General features: G+C 36.3%; 1 protein-coding gene across 1 annotated transcript; it reads left to right on the top strand.

The window, feature by feature from the left end:
• The first annotated feature begins 1,035 nt into the window (after window positions 1-1,035).
• Window positions 1,036-20,780, top strand: si:dkey-37g12.1 (atrial natriuretic peptide receptor 1). The gene is made up of 27 exons (XM_051891671.1): window positions 1,036-1,369; window positions 1,945-2,130; window positions 2,226-2,347; window positions 2,699-2,788; window positions 2,873-3,018; window positions 3,984-4,105; window positions 4,208-4,354; window positions 4,464-4,621; window positions 4,801-4,936; window positions 5,243-5,334; window positions 5,440-5,569; window positions 6,810-6,888; window positions 7,187-7,286; window positions 7,414-7,506; window positions 7,651-7,728; window positions 7,816-7,920; window positions 9,605-9,676; window positions 9,763-9,913; window positions 10,814-10,966; window positions 11,091-11,265; window positions 12,478-12,621; window positions 14,653-14,776; window positions 15,396-15,464; window positions 15,537-15,711; window positions 18,026-18,124; window positions 18,313-18,404; window positions 18,803-20,780. The coding sequence occupies exons 1-27, from the start codon at window positions 1,363-1,365 to the stop codon at window positions 18,848-18,850; spliced, it is 3,093 nt and encodes a 1,030-aa protein (XP_051747631.1). The 5' UTR covers window positions 1,036-1,362; the 3' UTR covers window positions 18,851-20,780.
• Window positions 20,781-22,654: the final 1,874 nt, after the last annotated feature.

Genomic DNA, 22,654 nt, shown 5'->3' with positions numbered 1-22,654 from the left:
AATCTGCTATTTCTCAATATTTCAGTGATCTACTAATTAAAAATGCTTATAAATTGTTTCAGTATTTGTTTTATATATTTTTTCAATACTTTTGAGCTGCTGTTGTTGCAAAAGTAGAGGTTTTAAACTATGTTTAAAGATTGGAACATTAGGTCTTCATTTCTGACTTGCTGTGTTTAAGCATTTGCAAATAAGATGAGAAAGATCCATGATATTGGTATGGGGTAAGCTTATATGAAAAGAAAATTTAAACATTTTAGAAACGTGTTAATTGACTGCATTTTGTGTGAAAACGACATGAATTGTGTTAATGATATGGTCACAACAGACGGATGTCCTGCTGTAAAATGTGTTTAGAGTTTTGAAAATGTGACTACAGATTGGACAAATCTATGTTAGCAACTGAAAAAAATTGTAAATCCCAGATTTTGAAGCAGAAAAATGTCTCTCCACTATTCCTGTACTATTTATATATTCCCCTGAGTATTTGTGCAGTAACACAAACTGACCCCAAAATAGAATTTGTTGTTCTAAGTAGACAGAGTATTTGGGTAAAAAAAAAAAAAAAAAAAACATTTATCTCTCTTTGTCATGGTGTTCAGCTTATGTGTATTGAGAGAGGTTTCAAATGTTTTCTGGCTTGTGAAATGGACAGACACTAGAGGGCATTCCCACGATATAAAAGCATCCAAAGTGCCAGTATGCAGGGAGCTGACACTGTTCTTATTTTAACTTTAACCTTGTGACCTCTCATTCTTGACCTGGCTGATTCTTGATCTATAATTGTTAATTAATGTACTAAGTATACATTTATATTCTTCTTTATATTTTTCTTTGAGACACAAGAAGTTGGCAATTTAAGTATATTTTAATTTACAGTTCCTTTCTTTCTTGCTATTATTAAATATGTGAAGAGCCTTAAGCTTACACACACATTAAAAAAAAAAAAAAAAGAGCCCTTGTGTATGTAAGCAAAAAGCTACGGCTACGCTATCACTCAAAGCACTGACAGACAAACACTTTTTTCCCATCCAGACCTCATAGACATGAGAATTCCCATCGACATCTGTAGACCAGTGTTTACTCATATGTTTTTTTTTTTTAGCTATAAACAAACGTCAGAGGAGCACCACAGCTTGAGATACAGAGCAGTATTAATGTGAGACCCTCGATTTACAGTCACTCTGGGGAGAACATTGTTGTGGATGACTGGTTTCAGAGCTAAACCATATGGCCACAGTTTGCCACTGGATATTTTCCCATCCTCGATACAGGTAGTTTCTGATGCAAGGTCCATTTTTTTTTATTTATTTGATTAATTTTAATCATCCTTTGTATTGAAGCTGGAATTATTCTTTTGAAATGAGTGGTAAGTACAGTAATTTCAGTTATTATTAATTGACACGCTAAAATTAGATTAGATGTATTCAAATACATTTATACATAGTTTGCTTACATACTGTGTGAAACATTTGTATGTACAAATATATCTCTGTGTGTACTGTGACATATGAATATATATTTTGACTAATATGCCATTTAGAGTTAATGAAGCACACTGTAAACCCGGATAAGTTCTACTAACTCAAAAAAATTGAGGCAACTGGTTGTCTCTGTTTTTGTAAGTTTCCAAACTTAAATATCATCAGTAAGCATAGTTAGTTTCTTTTTTCTTGAATAACTGTAAATTACAAATAAACATTAATTTAAATCAAAATATATATTTAGTGTTTTGTTCATCTTAATTTAATGCAACTCAAAGTCTTAAGTACACTGTAAACCCGCATAAATTGGCAAAACTCAAAAAAATATTTAGTGTTAACTTAAATCTCTGATAGATGTATGTTGTTGATTGATGCTCAAAAATAATAGTTAAACTTTTTGGCACATTTTGAGTAAAAGGTACTTTCCATTATAAGTTAGTTACACTGTTTGGGTTTACAGTGCACTTCGAGAGAGTTCCTGGCTTACTGCTCTTTTTGATGGCTCTGGTTCATCTCAGTCTGGGCACAAGATTCACCTTGTTGATCTCCATGCCCAACACCTCTAGTCCTTTCAGCCTTGGTCGGATTGGGGCTGGAGCTCTTGTCGCTATCAGTTCTGTAAACAACAGTACGAACCTACTGCAAGGTCAGTGAGCTATTTGTACCAAGTATAAAAGGAAGATGAGCAATATTTATATACTGTATCATCTTTAATGTAATATGTTGAATGATTTGTGTCAGGGCATTATCTGGATTACCATTATGTGGATGATGAATGCAATGATCTTCGTGGCCCAGGGAAAATTGTGGCGCTTTACCATAGACACAATTACAGCGCTTTCATCGGACCATCTTGCTCAAATGTATGTGGTTGCATTAGCATCATTTCCCAGACAATTGAAGGTCAAAATAAATAACAAATAAAAATACAGCTAGTTCAAACGGAACATGTCAGAAATAACAATCACACTCACTCATTATTTCATTACTCAGACAATAGACTTTCAAATTAAGGTATCTGTCTTCTACAAGCACGCAGTTCCAATTAAAGCTTAAAATTGACTTTTAACGCATGAAGGGCTATCAAAAAGTAATTACAAATCTCGTTATAATCTCATTTGTCACAAGATATCATCATTACAAGACAAAGGACTATCTAATGTTCGTTGAGTAGGAAATGGAGTATTATCATCTGTTGCTAATTCTTATTCAAGGTCTGTGCAGTGACTGCTAAACTAGCAGCTTATTGGAACATTGCTGTCATCAGTCCGTTATGTGCAGAGCAACAGTTTCTAGATAAGAAGGTTGGTTGAACCATTAATGTTTGTATCTTAAAATGCACTTTGCCTTTTGGTTGATAAATGTCTTTTTTGCCCCTTTGAATTCAGGCCTTTCCGACTTTAACAAGAGTGTTTGGACCTTTCACTAAACTAGGAGCTTTCTTTGTGGAAATCTGTAAACAGTTTGGCTGGAAGCGCATAGGCATCATCCATGAAAGCAAACCTTCCTGGACTGTTCCCGCCGAGGGGATCAAGTATGTATGAAACTCGATGTATATGTATACACTGTGTGTACACTGTAAATGATCATAATTTTAACAGTAAAAGACTGTAAAAAATATGGCCAAAACCTGTTAATTGGTTAACAGTCCCCTCTATACTGTGTAAAACTGTCAAGTAATTTTACAGTAAAATACTGTGAAAAAGAAGGTCATCTTACAATTTACGGTGAAAAAACATTAATTTGACATTCCCAGAATTTTCTGTGTGACTGACAGCTCATATTTGATGTTTTTTTTTTTTTTTGAAAAAGTTTCTTTTTAGGCTACATCTTATGTTGTTAAATTAATGTTTATTATCAATTCTTTTAGAGTCATGTGTGTTACCATGATGTGTTTTGTAGCCTATTTGTGTGTATGACACTGTGCACCTTCAAAATATTAGCATTTACCTCAGTTTATGGAAAAGCTACTTATGATAAATTTTGATTAATTATATGGCTTTCTTTTTACCACCTGTGTTTTCAAAGTGGTTGTCATACTATCATAAAGGTGAAGATAATATGGTATATTAACATTATTTTTTAGTTAATGAAATATACATGTTTTTTTTCTTTTTTTTCTGTGAATTTAATTTCAACACTAAACACAAAGATTTTAAAGGGATAGTTTACCCAAAAATGAAAATTCTGTTGTTCCAAACCTGTATAAATTTCTTTTTTCTGCTGAACACAAAGGAAGATATTTGGAAGAATGTTTGTAACCAAGCAGATCTCGGCCCCATTGACTACCATAGTATTTTTGTCCGCCTCCGCAAAGTGGTTTGCAGAGGAGTGTATATTTTATTTTAATACAGTGTATAAAGTTATATTTTTTTTTATGGGATTTTATGGGTTTTGATACATATTTGTAGTTGCTATTATGCAGTCAAGAAGTTCATTTAAGAAAAGTGGTTCACACATTAATTTTTAATGTAATTATTAAACCTCATTTCTTCAAAGGTATCAAGCAGAGCACAATAACATCACAGTGACGAAGTATCAAGAGATCCATGGCTCTCTCTCCCAAGGGTCTTTATCGACCTGGTCCTGGGTCTTAACTGAGATGGCTCAAGTCTCTCGCAGTAAGAAAAATTCCCTCTTTTAATGAAAATGAGAATTTGTTCTAACAAAAACCTGTGAGGAACTAAACAATGAAACCATTGTTTGTTTTTTCGCCTGCACAGTTATTGTGATATCCGCACATGGCAAGGTGGTTCGCAGCTTGCTAATTGAAGCTCACAAGAAAGGCCTGACTAACGGAGATTTTATTTTCCTTTGTTTCGAGCCTTACAAGCAAAAGGTCTTGTTTGGAAGTTTTGACTGGAAACAAGGTGTGTTGCATTACCACAAAAGCAATGACTTTGCTTACCTCATAAAATGAGATATTGCTGAATATGATGTAATTTTCTATTTATAGTGCATGATTTTCTTCTCTCTCAGGTGATGAATATGACTCAGTGGCTAGGCAAGCTTATCAGGCCCTGTTTTTTGTGTCTCTGTATAAACCCAGTGATAAACAGTATCAGGCCTTCTCAGAGAAAGTCATCAGAAGATCCAAAACAGACTTTGGCTATACATATACTCCTTATATTGAGAAGGTTGGTTTTTACTTTATAGACATGAACAAAGGTCGAGTCTATTATCAATGATACCATCAGTGTTTTGGTGCAGATGGGGCAACCTAATTCAGAATTTAGATGTGATGATTTCACAATCCAAGTGAGATGAAGACTTTTAAGGTTATTTCATTATGAGTTCAATTGTTTTAATTCAACAGGTGTCAGTGTTAGCAGCTATAGCCCATGATACTGTCTGGCTGTATGCCCATGCACTGAATGAAACTTTGGCAGAAAATGGAAACCCGTATGATGGCTTAGCCATCACTAGACGAATGCGGAACAGGACCATTACAGGTCTGTAGAGCTTAAACTATATCTAGTGATTCCAATTGGGAAGCAAACACTGTCCAAATTTGTAATAATGAAATAATTTAACTTTCCCAAACCTTAAGCTTGCATGTGTGCATAAGCAATGCTGAGAATAACAAGAGTTATATAAAGTACATAGCCTATTTCTAGTTTGTGTTTGTTGAAGGGGTATTTGAGCATTCTCCTTACTAAACCTGCAATTCATATAATTTCTCATTGTAAATAAAACTGCTACCAAGTTGACAGGATTTCATTTTTGGTACATTTGGTACATGACTTTTTGTTGTACAGGTATCCAAGGAGATGTAACTATTGATGCAAATGGAGATCGTGAGTTACACTACATGATGAAACAGATTCAAGATAGTAATGAACAGTGTCAGGTGAGATTCCGCCATACTTAGACTGACCATAAAAATAATAAAAAAAAAACTGCTCTGCTATTCTGGATTACATTTGTCAAATGAGTCATTGGGTTCTCCACACAGGTCATTGCAAACTATTTTGGGACATATAAGGCAGTAAAAGGGGTTCACATCCGCTGGCCTGGAGGACGGACAACTCCTCCCAAAGACTCTCCAGACTGTGGCTTCCAAGGAGAACTCTGCATCAATCTAGGTATCGTGCAACTCAGGCTCATTGAAAAAACATGTTTGTGTGTCTTACATTGCTTCTTGCATGTTTCGCAACATTTTCAAATTTAAAAAATGTCCAGTGAGTGTCAGTAAAGGCATGTGCAGCTTTATCTGAAACAGATTACCTTGAATCTGCAACGTTTTATTACCTTGGTATGTACGTAGGTTTAATAAATATGTAATTTAATTATTTACATGTGTGCAGCTAGGTTATACGTGTTTCTTCCAGTGTCCATTCACAGTAAATTCACGGTCTCTTCTATCGTGACTTGTGTTTCAGAGGACATCAAAATGTATTAGTTTACAAATCAGACACAGTGGTAAAAGTGTTTTGAGGTCATTACATAGCACTGTTCAACGAACCACATAAATAAGTCTTTAATAATCTGCCCCTGTAATCATAATTTGTGTGAAAAGGAATAGTCTGTGTTTTACTGCCACTATAGTCTTATTTTCAGCTGGAAACAGCAGTGAATTGTATGTATAGCTAATTTTTTGGAGTTTTGTAAAAATGTAGGTAGAGGCACATTTTTCCAATAAGCCACATGTTGGTTTTGGGACTCTCATGGCCTCAAAGTTTTTGAATGTATTACACAATTGGCCCACTCTTCACTAATTTGTTAAGTGTCTGTGTGGTAATAACACACAGCAACATGATATGAAGCTTGGCAGAGTGTTCATGTGGTTATTGCTTATCAACTTCTTCAAGGGGCCAGTCAGAGGCCATAGTGCAGTAACTTTGTTTCCAGTAGGGGGCATCAAAAGCTCACCTTTACTCCTCACATCAGTGCATTCACACCCCACCACCCAGCCCTAGTTTTTTACCACCCCTTCCTTTTCATTTTTTTGGCATTCTTCTATACCCTCGCTTTGATTAAAAAAGGGGAGAAAAAAATCTTGAATTATGTACCAATGCCTGCAAGACCCAAATGTCCGACTCAACAGCAATATAGATTTCTCAGGTATTCACAGGCTGAATCTCCCCCAAGCTAACAGGTCAAAGCAATAAAGCCAGGACAGTCTTATGCAACCAGATATAATCCTTCTATCAGAATTCTGAAAAGGTGACTGTTTCATATTGCATTCCTACAGAATTACCCTTGGCGGCTTCAAGTCTTGCTGTATCATACTTCTATAAATGGACGTAGTTGGATGTTGACACCAAGCGAGCGCTAATCACACAGCAGACCTGCAGATTACAAATGTATGTGTTTTATTTTCAGAGAGAAAATTGTTGATTGCCTTGGGGATTATTGCTGGCTTGGTGGCTGCAGGAACGCTTGCAATCTGTGTTCTTTACAGGTAATAGTCAAAGTGTGTATTTTTGACTGCTCTTAAACTTTAAGATCTTCAGAATTGCTGAACCAAGCGTCGAAATTCGATAATTTGCATAAATTAGATGTATATACTTTGATTCTCCTTTCCAAGAGATGTCTTTTGCTAGCCAAACAGCTAAAACGTTTCAGCTGATATCCAAAATGCAGGCCTTATTCAGTCAAAACCTCTGCAGTTCAGTTTTTCCTCAGTATTTATTTTTCTTTGTAGAAATAAGTTCTTAAACTTTCTCCAGTCTCTAGACTGAATTAATTTTTATTACCAGGAAGTACAAACTCCAGGAGGAAGCCTCCAAGATGTTGTGGACAGTCAATGCGGACGACGTCATAATGATGGAGCATCACTCCTCGACCGTGCCAACAAAGGTTTTGAGATGATTTAATGCATTATATTTGGATTAAGTAACTCTTCTGGCCCACAATTTTTGGATTTACTATGCATTATAAATGAATCTATTACATTAATAATAGGCTCTCCCTTTCTTTGGTTTAGTCCCACAGATCCAAACCCATTCAGGCTTCTTTGGAATCTATCATAATCAGCATGCAAGACAAGCCATCAGCACATAGAACCGCAGTCTACAAAGTGAAGAATTTGGGATCTTAGTGATTAAACATTTACATCACTGCATTGTGACTTGACAGTTTATGCTACAAAACACTGGCCATGATTTAGTTGCCCTATAAATCTATTCATAGTTCATTTAAATTATGTTTCTTTCTCCTTCAGGGGACAATTTGTTCTGTTTGTTTTCTGAATTTAAGAAACACTCATCTGAACAGCGAGCTGCTGGCAGAATTCAAACAGGTGAAATCTGTTTACAACATTGACAAATACTGAATTTTAGTCTGTCACAACAAAACTATGACACTTCTATGGGTGTATGTGTTTCAGTGCAGAGATCTGACCCACTATAACCTTTGTAAATTTATCGGAGTGGCCTTGGAGACCCATCAACCCTTCGTTCTTACAGAGTACTGCCCTAAAGGAAGTCTGCAGGTGATATTGCACAACACTAAGATAACAGTTTATTTCTAACAGAGATGTTCAGGATGGGAAATGGCATTTTCGACTGTGCATTCCCTCAGGAGTTCCCTATGGGTTTTTTTTATAATGGCAGTTGTGGATTTATGAATTACTGTAAGTAAGTGTAATGTAGTATTCTAAAGTGAAGATCATGGTAATCCACTAGTAATGACTCAAGTGTTACTAAATCTGTCAGAAGCAATTACTATCCAAAAACTTACAAAAAAAAAAACTCAAAAGTTTACAATGATTTCAGTCATTACTAGAGTTATCATGCTTTCACTTTAGAATATTGTTCCAAATAATTAGTATTTCCTTTAGAATGATGTAGTAACACTCAAGTCATTACTAGTGGGTTACCATGACCTTCACTTTAGAATTAATTATACATTATGCATCATTCACATTAATTATGAACCTGTAGTTCGTATTAGTCCTCTGTGGGAGGCATGAAAAAATATTAGCTATTGATTAGCTAATAGTGAACTACCTCATTCAACTGAGCACTATTACTGTACTTACTAATTAGTAATCAGAGTTTCTTGTTAGTTTAAGGATTAGTTCATTTTCAAATGAAAATTACCCAAGCTTTTACTCACCCTCAAGCCAATTCTAGATGTGTATGACTTTCTTCTTTCTGATGAACACAACCGGAGATATATTAATAAATATCCTGAAGCATTCCGAGCTTTATAATGGCAGTGAGCGGGATCAACGAGTATGAGCTGAAGAAAGTGTCTCCATCCACATCCATCCATCCATCATAAACGTGTACTCCACACGGCTCTGGGGGGTTAATAAAGGCCTTCTGATGCAAATCGATGCATTTGTGTAAAAAAATATCCATATTTAACAAGTTATTAAGTAAAATATGTAGCTTCTGCCAGACCGCCTTCCGTATTCAACTTATGAAGAAAGTGTAAGCTGGCGTCGCGTCAGTTACACTTTTTCCGTAAGTTGAATAGGGAAGGCGTAGGACGTAGCATAAGCGTTTTAAACTGCAACAGTTTTACACTTTCTTTGTACGTTGAATACGGAAAGCGGTCTAGCAGAAGCTAGATATTTTACTTCATAACATGTTAATTATGGATTTTTTTCTTTTTCTTTTTTTTTTTACACAAATGCATCGATTCGCGTCAGAAGGCCTTTATTAACCCCCCCAGTTTCTTCAGCTTATACTCGTGAACCCTGTTCACTGCCATTACTCGGATGCGTCAGGATATTTATTAATAATTCTCCGATTATGTTTATCAAAGAGAAGAAAGTCATACACACCTAGGATGGCTTGAGGGTGAGTAAAGCGTGGGGTAATTTTCATTTGAAAGTGAACTAATCCTTTAACAGCAGTTTCTAGAAAGTTAATATTGAGTGTTACTCATTTGTTCATGTGTAGTTAATCATTAATGACGGAACAATATTCTAAAGTGTTACCTATTTTTAAAACAAAATTCTCAAAATGTTTGAAAAGACATGAGCATAAATAATGACAGAATTTGCATTTTGTGTGAACTTAAAAAAAGTTTTAAAAATTTTAGCAATAATTTTATTAAAATGCTGCAGTCAGAATACCAGCTGCTACGTTCTCTCGTAAAGGTGGTATCTTATTATTTTAAGAATGACCATTGTAACGAAAGGCTTTTGTCCCCAAACTTTGCAGGACATTTTGAAGAATGAGTCGATCAAGCTGGACTGGACTTTTAAGTATTCCCTCATGCTAGACATTGTAAAGGTCACTGTCTCTGTGTCTTAGTCTAAAATGATTTTGCTGACAGTAGAATATAAAACAGTGATGGATAAATTTTGGCTCTCTTGTAGGGCATGGACTATTTGCACCACAGTCCCCTGCACTGTCACGGTCACCTCTCATCATCGAGCTGTGTGGTCGACAGCCGCTTTGTCCTGAAGGTCACTGATTTTGGACTTCACACAGTGAGGCGTTCAGACTCTGGATCTGACCCCTGGACCGGTAAGCTGGAATGTGGAACTTTTGAGAAATGCTTTTCCACCAAGTTTGTTTGGAAAAAGAGAGAGAGAAAAAGAGTTTTTTTTTTCTTCTTAAATAATTGGTTTAGGAGTTCAATTTTGCACACATACTGTATATGCAAACATATTTTTATAGCTATAGGGCGAATTCTTGAAATCTTGAAGATCACTTTGGGAAAGGGAAGCCATTTGTAGGGGCGTTCCAAACAAAAGTGGACATCTGAATCCCTTCAAGAAAAGCCCTTCCACAAGTCCGTTAGCAAAGAGCACATGTTATGGTCACTTCAAGGAAGTAATTTTATCGTTCATGGTCATGTGACCCAGGGTTTCAAGTCCTCACAACTCATTTTAAAGCTAGATGGTGGGAGAGTTTGAGTTAACATACAAACAGAATAATTCAAGTTGTTTTGTTTGTGATATCTTACACACATTTATGCCATACATTTCATATGAAGTTTAAATAGGTTTTATAGGTAATAAATGAGTTTAATAGCTAGATACATTACGTAGTGATGATTTGCAGTGTTTAAACAAGAGACGGCAAGTTTTAAAGTTGAGAGCAGAGAGGGAACACACACACACACACACACATAAACTGTATTTTAAAAACTTCATTATAAAATGTATATTTATTTGCAACAATTATATTAAGAGCAGTAATAAGAAATTTCTATTTAATAGTAACATTACAGGTTGCTCCCTTCAAGTGTGTCCCAAATGGCTACATTGTGACACGCAAGTGCCCTGCTCCCTCCAAAGTCCACACTTCAAAGGCTCTGCCCTTTGGAGTGAGTAGGGCATATCATAGGGATGCTCACTTCTGATTGGAATTCGTCCTTAGTTAGATTTTGTCAGTTCTTTAAATATGCGTTTGCATTTTAAGCTCTGCTATGGAGGGCACCAGAGCTGCTGAGGCAGTCCATGCCTGCTAATGGCACTCAAAAAGGGGACGTCTACAGTTTTGCCATTATCGCTCAAGAGGTGGTTTATCGCAGAGGGCCTTTCTACATCCCCAACAGTCACTTCAGTGCTAGAGGTACGGCAATACACTCCCTTTCTCCATAACATGCTTTTCTGTTATTAAAACCACTCTTCATAACACAAAGTAAAGCATTGCAGATGGACACCTGTGAAGGACTCTCTCCCTGTCTGTTTTTCAGAGATTGTGGAAAGGGTCAGGGCAGGGGGCTGTAGCCCACTGAGGCCGCACATAGACCGAGCCGAGTGTGTAGATGAACTAGACGGTCTCCTGGTCAGCTGCTGGAGGGAGAAACCTGCCGAGAGACCAGACTTCTCATCTCTCAGGACTGCCATAAAAAAAAATTGTCCTAATGGGTCAGTAATGAAGCAAGACATAGAGCAATAATATGTTGTTCACCTCTACTTTTCTTTGTATACATTTCTTTTGTAGTCTTGGGAAGTCTGAAATGGTTAATTTACTGAATTGTTTAAATAATTATTATTATTATAATTATTATTATTATTGGTGTTGTTGTTGTTGATATTATTATTATTATTAAAAAAATTAGTACTACATTAGTTCTATAGTCTCGTCGGGAGTTGGGACTGACATATTAAAGGGTTAGTTTCCCCAAAAATGAAAATTCTGTCATTAATTACTCACCCTCATGTTGTTTTAGTTTAGTTTTAGTTAAATTAGGACATTTAAGTAGCTTTTATGAACATGCCTAAGAAAAAAAAAAAAAAAAACATTACTGATGTGCATCTTGAGACAAAACAATGGCACTGACATATTTTAAGATATGTCAGTGCAAGTTGCTTTCAGTTAAAACAACTCAAACATGCCTTTTAATCTCAGACTATGCTTAAGGCCTTGTCTGTGCACTTGCATACCACAAACCAAAGCAAAGAGAACCACAGACACTCTGACTTTTATGATCCTCTGTGGACTGCACTTTTATTAGAGTTTCTGTTGATTTAATCTTCCCCACTTGCAGAGTAAGTTTCCCAAGTGAAGTCAGTGTTAACACTGAGATAAGTCTGATTAAAGGCAGTGCTGCGACATCAGTAGTGTGTAGCTATCTCTCCCTTCCAATCTAATGCTGTCTTGATAATGTAACAGTTGCACATTCTTCCTCTTTGTGCTTGTTTCAGCTCTAAATGAGGGTAGTTGTGACTAATGAGCACTTTTGAGGTAATAAAGAAGAACAGGGCAGGGACACAGAGGATCATTAATTACACTTAAAAATGACAGTGCTTAATCAGGTAGACAAACAAACAAGATATGAGCACTCTGGGACCAGAGACTCAGCCCAGCGAACACAGAGTCCCGTGAGAACAACACTGTCACAATGTATCATGCTAAACATTTATACTGGCCTTAGAGGAGCAAGGGCGAGAGAGAGAAAGACAGATTAAAAGAGCAATTGCGTTACGTGTACTGCATGTTGATGAAAATTATTTTGCAATAAAATGTCCCTTGAAGGGACAATAAAGAATTGCTACTGCTTCTTTAATGAGTACGAAAAGCTAATTAACAGTAATAATATTAAATGACTATTGCTAATCGTTTGTGTGTGTTCACAGGGGGTCTGAGAACATTCTGGATGACCTGCTGTCCCGTATGGAGCAGTATGCATGTAATCTTGAGGAGATAGTTAGTGAGCGTACCGCTGAACTCCAGGAAGAGAAGAAGCGGGCAGAGGGACTACTCACGCAGATGCTACCACGGTAACACTCCAGATTATAACAAAAAAAAAAAACCCTAGACCTAGAAGTCTTTTCATTAGAACACTTCTCTTTTTTTTTAGTTCCTTGATTTACAATCTCATACTAAGGTTGTGGTTAAGTATGGGGGGATTGAAATCATGGGGTTACCATTGCACCAACTGATATTTTAGTACCTAATTTTCAAAAGAATCGTGTGGAGAGTTATTTCCTCTCATACAGGCACAGAAAACTGTGCTAGTTGGCTGTTGGCTAATCTTTGTAGTGTGTTCAAGAGGCATTACCATAGTCAGCTTTCAGTGCCGCTAGTTTTTTGATGTCCGTTTGTTGTGTCTTGGCCTTAAAGGGATAGTTCACCAAAAAATGAAAATTCTGTCATCATTTACTCACATTCAAGATGTTTCAAACCTGTATGATTTTCTTTCTTCTGCTGAACACGAAAGAAGATATTTTGAAGAATAAGGGTAACCAAACAGTTGATGTGCCCCATTGATTTTCATTGTATGAAAAAAAAATAAAAAATAGTATGGAAGTCATTCTATGGGACCCATCAACTGTGTGATTTCCCATATTCTTTAAAATATCTTCTTCTGTGTTCAGCAGAAGAAATTCATACAGGTTTGGAACAACTTGAATGTGAGTAAATGACAGAATTTTCATTTTTGGGTGAACTATCCCTTTAACGATTAACGGTTCAAATGCGTCAAAATATTTTGTACTGAATGCAATTTGCAATCCACAATTCTGCGAAACTGGATATATGCTTGGGTTATAATGCACTTGTCTGTCATTTGATGAATTATTGCTGCAATGATCAATAAAAATTTACACAAATCTTGTTTTGATAACATTAAAAACATCTTGTTTTAATAACATTATGTATACTACCATGTATTAAGGCAAAATCTGTATTAACCTCTCATTTACATACAAAATCATGTTTGCACTGAAAAAATTTAAATACTTGAATATGGATCTATGCTGTTTTAGCACATTTAAGGGGATAGTTGAAAAAATGGAAATTCTGTCAATTACTCCCCCTCATGTCGATCTATATCCATAAAGCCCGGAATACACCAAGCCGGCGGTCGGCCGTCGGGCAGTTTTTGTTCGTCGGCCGACTTAGTTTTCTCAGTGTGTTCCGCACCGTCGGCTGAATTCGACATTTTGAATCAATGTCGGAGCTCGTCGGTCAGTCGGGCCATCTGATCATTCTGATTGGCTGTTCAGCTACTGCCACCTGCTGGTACGGAAAGGCATTTCTTTCTACGCAGGCGCAGAACAGACGTGCTACTTAGAAGTCGGGTGTCGAGCGTCGGTTTGGTGTGTCAGGGCAACTTTGGACCCAGACGCTGCCGACATGAGTCTGCTTTCGTCGCCACTAGTTCGTCGTCGTTCTTCTTTGAAACACAACTGGAAGATATTTTCAATTAAATCTGAGAGATTTCGGTCTCTCCATTGACAGTCCATTCGCCCAAAACTTGTATAGTGAACGTAATCCTTATGAATTAAGCACTATAATCCAAATCTTCTGAAGATATGCAATCACTTTTTCGATGAACAGATTTAATTAGAGTAGAGTAAAGTAGAGTACATCAAATATGGTAAACCGAAGCTCAACATGTATACTTGCTTGACACACAAGAACCAGTAAGTTTTTAGGTTGAGCTTCTGTTTACCATATTTCATTGGAGAAACAAAAATATCTAAAAATATATTCATTTGGGTTTTGAAGAGGAATGAAAGATTTTGAATGACATGAGGGTGAGTTATTAATGACAGAATTTTTTGAGTTTAACACCTGGTTGAACTGGATGCTTAGTGAATAAAGATGCATGTTTTTGTGTTGACATACTGCACACAAAAGTGGCACAACTGTTCAGTGAACTCGTTCCCAACACTTCAGTTACTAAAAACTTGCTTGCACCTGCCGTAACAACAAGCCTACGTGACCAGACCAATGATAAACATCATCAAGGCCTCCACTTGAAACCTGCCTTTGAAAAGTGCCTGTCTTTTTTCTCATATTTTTAGATCTGTGGCTGCTCAGCTCATAGCGGGAAAGACAGTGAGAGCAGAGACCTACGACTGCGTCACCATCTATTTCAGTGACATTGAAGGCTTCACAGCCATGTCAGCATCCCTCACACCAATGCAGGTGATGAAAGACACCAAGACTCAAACAGCATCTCAGAGAGCTTCGGCCCAGTACTTTCTGAGTGGTCCTTGTGGGCATTTCGAAAACAATTTACAGGTTTTTAAAAAATGTAGGTCCTATGTGGGGTCATTTGTACGAATTTCGATCATATTTTGAAAAATACAAATGTCCAGAGCCATTCAGGCAGGCTTGAGGAGCTGCTGTCTTGAGTTGTCTAAGACTTTGAAATACCCTACACTTGTTAAACAATGTGTGTGTGTGTGTGTGTGTGTGTGTGTGTTTGTGTAGGGGTTTGTTGTAAGATCAAATACCCACATAGTAAGCTCTGGAATGGGTCTCATATGTCCTACGAGAGCTCCTGACATTACTAGATGACATGGCTCAAGTGCCGAAAACTCCACTCTGTCACGAATATCAGGCTTCTGTTAGCATAGCTGTTGGCTCGCTAGCTCGTCTGAGTCTTGAAGTGGAAATAATACATTCACATGAGGCTATTTTTGGACCATACTGAAGCCCACAGCTGAACCACAACAGAAAACTATTGTCACCTTACAGAAACTTTGATCTTTGTATCCATAAGCTGACTTTAAACTGACCGCACTTGTTTCCTTTCCTGTAGGTTGTGAACGTGCTGAATGATCTGTACACATACTTTGACAATATCATTGACAACCACAATGTTTATAAGGTGCGTAATACGAATGCCTCACCGTTCCATTGTAGAATATGGGTTGCTTCATGTTTCCTTTGCTGTATCCAGGTAGAAACCATTGGCGATGCCTATATGGTAGTGTCAGGCCTGCCTATAAGAAATGGAGACGACCATGCAAAAGAAATAGCCAGAATGTCATTAGCTATAGTGCAGGGCATGAGGAGCTTCCACAGTCCACACGTACCAGAGCAGCAGCTGAGGGTCCGCATTGGAGTCCATTCAGGTAATAACTGGATGGTGACAGCTCTTTGGCTGGGCTATTCTTGTATATTCACTCGCCTGCAATGACCCTGATCAATCAGGAAAAAGAAATGTGCTCATAATATGAGTGTATATTGTGGGTTGTAATTTGTTACTGTATATAACATAAGAGTAAACATTCATGTACACGATTTTTTGTGCTCTTTTACTAAAATATGAACAAGAATACAACATATCAGTGGCGCTCAACCTTAGCAGTAGTTCAAGAGCTAGGTTGGCAAATTCCTTTTGTCTGCAAGAGCCACATTTTAAAAATTCCCTCATCCTCCACCACAGCTTTGTATGTGGGAAAAAAATTTGCCACTCAAAAGTTGGCACTCAACTTTGAGTGTTCGGTACGCCTCTCATATTTCCACTTGATTTTCTGTCCTGAATATTCACAAAATGTGTACTATTATAAGTTTGAGGGTAGGATTTAAAAATAATAATAAATTAACACTTTTATTCAACAAAGAGGCATTAAACTAATCAAAGGTGGCAGTAAAGACTTTTACATTGTTACAAACAAACAAACAAACAATAAATAAACTTTATTCATAAAAAAAAAATCATGGTTTCTACAAAAATATTCAACTCTTTTTAACTGTGATAATAATAGGAAATGTTTTATCAGCAGCAAATCAGCATATCAGAATGATTTTTGAAGAGTCATGTGACACTAACATGTGACAGTAATGATGAGTAAAAATTCAGCTTTGCCATCACAGGTATAAATTGCTATTTAAAATATAGCTACAAGCAGCAATTATCGGGGCCTTTAAGCACTTGCACAAAAAGATTTTACATTTTATTTAGTAAGCATATAAACACTTAAATTATAAAAAGAATTATAAAAGGAAAATACCATTTACAGCCAATTTATCATTGAAAATATATGGTTTTTAAAGCTTTTTAAGAGTACATGAGGTTGAGCCAAAAACCTAGGACTAGTTTACCAAAGTTGGTTTTTGAAATGATCTCCAATATTTAACGAACGATTCGATGGACAGCAGCAGTCCTAGAAGCAAAGTTGCTCAGAGTGAGGAGTTCTACTATGTGGTACGAATGTCGTGGGCGCACACAAAAAATCGTGTGATACACAATGCTTTACACACGACAAACGCGAAGGCGCCCCCCGGTGGCCGATTTCTTTAGAATTTCTCACAGGCCTCTAGGGCCATGACTCAAACAGGCCCAGCGAGTTTCGTTCCGATCGGCCTTCGTTAACCTTGTCTGATAGCCACTCAAACTTCAGAGGCCGACGGCGGACATATCTCATTCTGTTCACAAGTTATAGCCGTTTTAGTAAAAGTGGCTCCACCCACCTCGAACGTTTTGGTGGCCCTTAGGGACCGTGAATTGGAATTTCAACTTTTTTTTTTGATAACTATTGACAATCAGACTCCAGAGAATCTCGCCACACTGGTTTGATTCCGATCGGGTCAAAAACCTAGGACTAGTTCGCAAAAGTAGGTTTTTCAAAAAATCCAAAATACCCGGAAATTTCGCCAAACAGTTCAGGAGTTATGAGCCATTTCGTATTTATGACAGCAGTCGCGCCCCTGTCAGGCCGATCGGGGCGAGCCTTGGTGACGTTGTAGGCGGTACTGTATGAGTACTACCAGCCCTCAAAGTTTCAAGACTCTATGACTTACAGTTTGATCTGCCAGATCACTTTTAGGGGAGAATGCTGATCCTTGGAAAATTTAACAATTACAATAGGGTTTCAGCACTACACGCTTTAACCCCTAAATATATTAACATAGAAAACAGTGATTTTAAATTGTAATATTTCACAATATTCCACTCAGTATAGTGTAGGAAACAAATGGAACAAGTCACGCATTGTTCTACAGGTTTGAGAGACTACTTCTCATAAATATATTTGATTATGACTGCTTATTTATACAAAAGGTTTATACAGTACATTTCATTTCTTCACTCGCTTGCTTTTTTCAGATGTGTTTTCAATAGAAAACCAATGACGCATTTGTATATTCTTTCTGGTTGGTCAATTTAAGCATCAGAGGAGTGTTTACGCTGTCAACCGCTCTGGCATTTGCGCCGTGATTCCAACTTGCCAACTTGTTTTATGACACATATAAGAAAAATTCAAATAAAATAAATCATTGTACATTATATTACATAACACCATCATTAAAGAAGTGATTTAGGCACGCAAGCCATACTACTACGATAGAGGAATAGAAGAAACTTTATCTGAAATGTGTTTGTTAGAACTACTAGAGGTTGAGGAAGAATGCAGAATCATAAAAAAATCATATTGCTTGTTACAGGGCCTTGTGTCACAGGGGTTGTGGGTCTGAAAATGCCACGCTACTGTTTATTTGGAGACACTGTGAACACGGCTTCCAGGATGGAGACATATGGATTACGTAAGATCACTCATGAAGGATGTGCTGACAGTAGATTAGTAAGATGTCAGAGAGGAGTTTTAAATGAAACCCACGTGATTGCTGTTGCATGATCTTGCCACTGCCTGTACCCGAGCACATTTTTGACTGGCCTTTGATTGCGTAACAGTGTAGACAGGCATCATTACATTTTACTTTTCCCTCTCCAGCACTGAAGATCCATGTGAGCAGTTCCACCAAGTCTCTCCTTGACACTTTCAAGACTTTCCACTGTGAACTGCGAGGTGACATTCTCATAAAGGTACAGAGTTTCTGTCACTTTGTCATTCACCTCAGAAAAAACATCTCGCTTTCATCTCGCCTGTCTAACCACATCACAACAATCCAGTTCGCTCAACTGACTCTTTTCACACATATTTATTTTAGGATTGGTGCTTCAACATTATTTGTACTAACAGTGACAAATCCATTGTGTTACAAAGCCATAATGTAATAAAATGACATCATAACTACAATCAAGGATGTCGATATCTGAAAAGTTATGTATACATAGCAACATAATTTCAGAAAGAGTGGAAATATTTCTTCGGTAACGAGCCACAGCTGGCAAGGACCTATAAATAGATCTCAATAGCCTCTTCTTAACAAGTTTTCAAAGCTTCGGAACTGCTTTCACCTCCCTGTTCTCTTCCATTTCAGGGAAAGGGCTGGGTGAGGACATTTTGGCTTTTGGGAGAGGACTACTAAACTAGATGTCCCACTTAAAGTCTGTTTTTTTTTTTTTTTTTTTTTTTTTTTTTTAGAGCATGCTACGCTATATCTCTAATGTTACTTTGTTTCGCATGTTTTCAGTGTTTTAGTTCAATAAGCAAATTTCTAGGTACATTACCATTTAAAAGTTTGGGGCTGGAAAGATTTAATGTTTAATGTTTTTGAAAAAAGTCTCTTATACTCTTTTATTGCATTTAGGCTTTGATCAAAAATACAGTAAAACAGTCATATTGTGAAATATTATTACAATTTCTATTTTAATATATTTACTCCAGGCTTCAGTATCACATGATCTGATCCTTCAGAAATAATAATAATGATTTGGTACACAAGAAACATTTATTATTATTATTATCAATGTTAAAAAAACAAGTATTGTGTTTTGTGGGAACCATAATACTTTTTTTTTTCAGGATTCTATAATGAATACAAAGTTCAAAATACTATTAAATATACTTACTTTTAAATAATTTAATGCATCATTGCTGAATAAAAGTATTAATTTCTTTCAAAGAAAAAAAATCAGTTACACTTTATTTTAAGGTGTCCTTGTTACAGTGTGACTATACATTTAAAGGTAGGGTAGGTAATTTGGGACAGGCTAGCAATATCAAACTAGCTTTAAAAGCATAAGATCCCACCCTCCCTTCAGGCGTTCCAAAGCAACGCCTCCTTCAAAACACATGAACGCACACAGCAGAGTCTGCAAAGTGCCAAGAGAGACAGCGTTCAATTACCTCATGTCTCAAAGCACATAACATTACACTAATAATGAATGTAAACAACTCAGAGAGCTCTTACTTGTACCACCTGACTGCTGCAGATTCATTTCGCCAGTGATAGTGTTGACATAGAAACACAAAAATCCGAGCCTGAGGACATGAACAGCTAAGAATTGAACATCACGGGTTGCCATCTCGTGCCATCTTTGGGCTGAATGCAATGAGACTTCCACAGAAGATATATGTGCATTTTTTAATATTTAGACTACTTCTATTATTGATTGCTATCAGAATGTGAAGAGAGTTTAACAGTATAACAAAAAATGTTTTTAAAATTATTATCTAGCTCTGTAGGATCTTACAACAGTTCCTACAGGAGCGATTTATAGATTATCATAACAGAATATGCTAATCAACGACTTTAAGATGTTTAACTCCACATCAGCTACATAAATTAAGCAACTAACCGTTCAGAAACGTCCTGTTGCAATCTACATGTCACTTCTTCTTGAGTCTCTCCATCATTGTCCCACTCTGGTTTAAACATAAAAGGCTGAACAGTTTCTGACATTTTCAGTGAGTCTGCATGAGGTAATCAGCACTGCTAAGTGCTAACATGAGCTCTTGAAACTCCGCCCTCTTCTTGAGAGCAGCAGCTCATTTGCATTTAAAGGGACACACACAAAAAACGAAGCGTTTTTGCTCACCCTCAAAAAGTGACAAATTGAACATGCTATAAAAAATTATCTGTGGGGTATTTTGAGCTAAAACTTCACATACACACTCTACATCTTGTAAAAGTGGCATTATAGGACCCCTTTAACAACATGTACTTTATATAATTAGGGTTAGTTGCATGTAATTATGCATAATTTACTGTTATTACTACAGTAAGTACATGTAACACATGTTGCAAGGACACTGTAAAATAAAGTGTTACCAAAAAATCTTACTGACCCCAAACTTTTGAATGACATATATCAATACCAAAGTGTTTTCATTGTTATAATATTCTAGTTTTATCTTTACATTACTCACAAAGTTGACTGGACACTGTAATTAAAAGGAGAATAGTAGCCAAAACAGTTTCAGTTTTTATTTATTCATTTATTTGTTAGTGTTTATTTGCATTTTAACACTCATTGTACATTAAGTAATGCTATTAAATCAATTCTAGTACTTCACATTTTGTTGGACTGTATTTTGTATTCTGTCACCTATATGGACACTGCTGAGAGCAGGTCATTACATTAATAGCACTCCCATTCTACAGTTGACCCTTGGTGATTCATTCCCCCTTCTAGCTTTTAACCAGTCATCTCTATCTTACATTGCCGCTGGAGCTTTCACTAAAAGCCTTTAACTGTCATGCCATATTGACAGCAAACCTGTGAAAACTCTAGATTCAATCTTAATGGTCTACACATTACCATCGTTGAAAGGGACTGTCCACATTGCTCTCTGGTAACCTTTGCTCCCTTATCGATATAATTTATCACAGGGGTCGCAGACACTATTTTCAAACAAGACATTGCTGTGTAGAATTGCTGTGTGTCTTGTTATGGGGGAAATAAAAAGGATATGTTTTAGGTATTATCATTGTGCTGTCTGCTCTTTTAGAATTAATAGGAAACTTATCTGTCTTTGCCAGAATTAGTTTCTGCAGATAATCTTTGATTCAAACACAAATGTCTCATGAGATGAAGGCTTTAAATCTTTAAACTGCATTCAGAAATTGTGTTCAAAGTTTGGGGATTTAAAGATATGTGATGTTGAAAAGGTAAATTTGGGATTAAAACTGATTAAAGTAAAACATGAACAAGGGTTTTTATGATATTTCAGGCTTTGATAAAAGATGTTGTAACTTTGCTAACTTATTTTCTCCAACACACTCGCATGGCAATTCGTAACTGTTATACATTTTGGTGAATTGGTGGCTAAATTGTATTAATTCGTACAATTTCATTTGTGTTTTCATACAATCTGCTTACATCCCATCGACAGTTAGGTTTAGGGGTGGACTTTTTATGCATACTATTTACATTTTTCTAGTTTTCTAGTTATGAGTTTCTGACGTTTTACTGATACACAACTGACGGGCCACTATTTGTGCAGTTTTTGGACACTGGAATTATTTTTGTGTTTATATTAGATTTTAATATAATCACAGTTCAGTTCAGATTCCAAAATCAAGTAGTTGGACTCTACTCTAACTCATGAACACTTAATCAAGTTCAAATCCCTCATAACTACTTTATTTATATAACTTAAAAAGGCAAAGACTGCTGATGTTATTGTTAATGTAAAAAACAAACAAACAAACAAACAAACAAAAAAAAAACCCAGATATACAGTAATGCAGAAAATGCATTTTATGTAACACTTTCTACAAAGCTTGCATAAGCTGCACTTGCATTGTCACGCCAAGATATTTTTAATTTACTAAAAGCATAATAAATACCATAAAAGTAGGTTTTGAAATGCCAAAAATGAAGAAATACACTGCCTCTTTGCCTGATTAAACAGCTGTTTATTTTACTAATTTTAATTAAGGTGAGAGACTACAGGCTAAAATGCTGTTTTTTTCTGATTTTGGGCTTTTTGGCTTTTAATGAAGTGTTTTTTTTTTTTTTTTTCTCAGACTAGTGGTAAGAAAACATGCAAAATCCACCTTTATGCATTTATTTTTTTTGGCACTTTATCTATTTGTGTCTATAGATTTCAATTACAACACATATTTTTAAAAGCTGTTTTCTCAAAATGAGTTTTTTCTCCAATGCTGAGCCATATATCTCCACTTCAGAAGCACTTACATGCAACAAACTTTACAGTTTTATTCCTATCTATATTCTGAAGGTTTTTACAGAGGGATTTGATCATATATAATGAGAACATTTATTTTTTTTCTGACTGTTCACAGTATTTTCTGAATTATAGAGTGATAAAGAGATATCCAAAATATCCTCTGCAAAAACCTTTGAATCTAATATGTCAAAAAAAAAAAAAAAAAAAAAAAAAAGAAAGAAAGAAAGAAAAAAAGTAATACAAAAATGTTTGC

This window comes from Ctenopharyngodon idella, chromosome 1, assembly GCF_019924925.1.
Source record: "Ctenopharyngodon idella isolate HZGC_01 chromosome 1, HZGC01, whole genome shotgun sequence".
NCBI lineage: Eukaryota > Metazoa > Chordata > Actinopteri > Cypriniformes > Xenocyprididae > Ctenopharyngodon > Ctenopharyngodon idella.
This window is presented reverse-complemented; position numbering and strand designations above follow the sequence as displayed.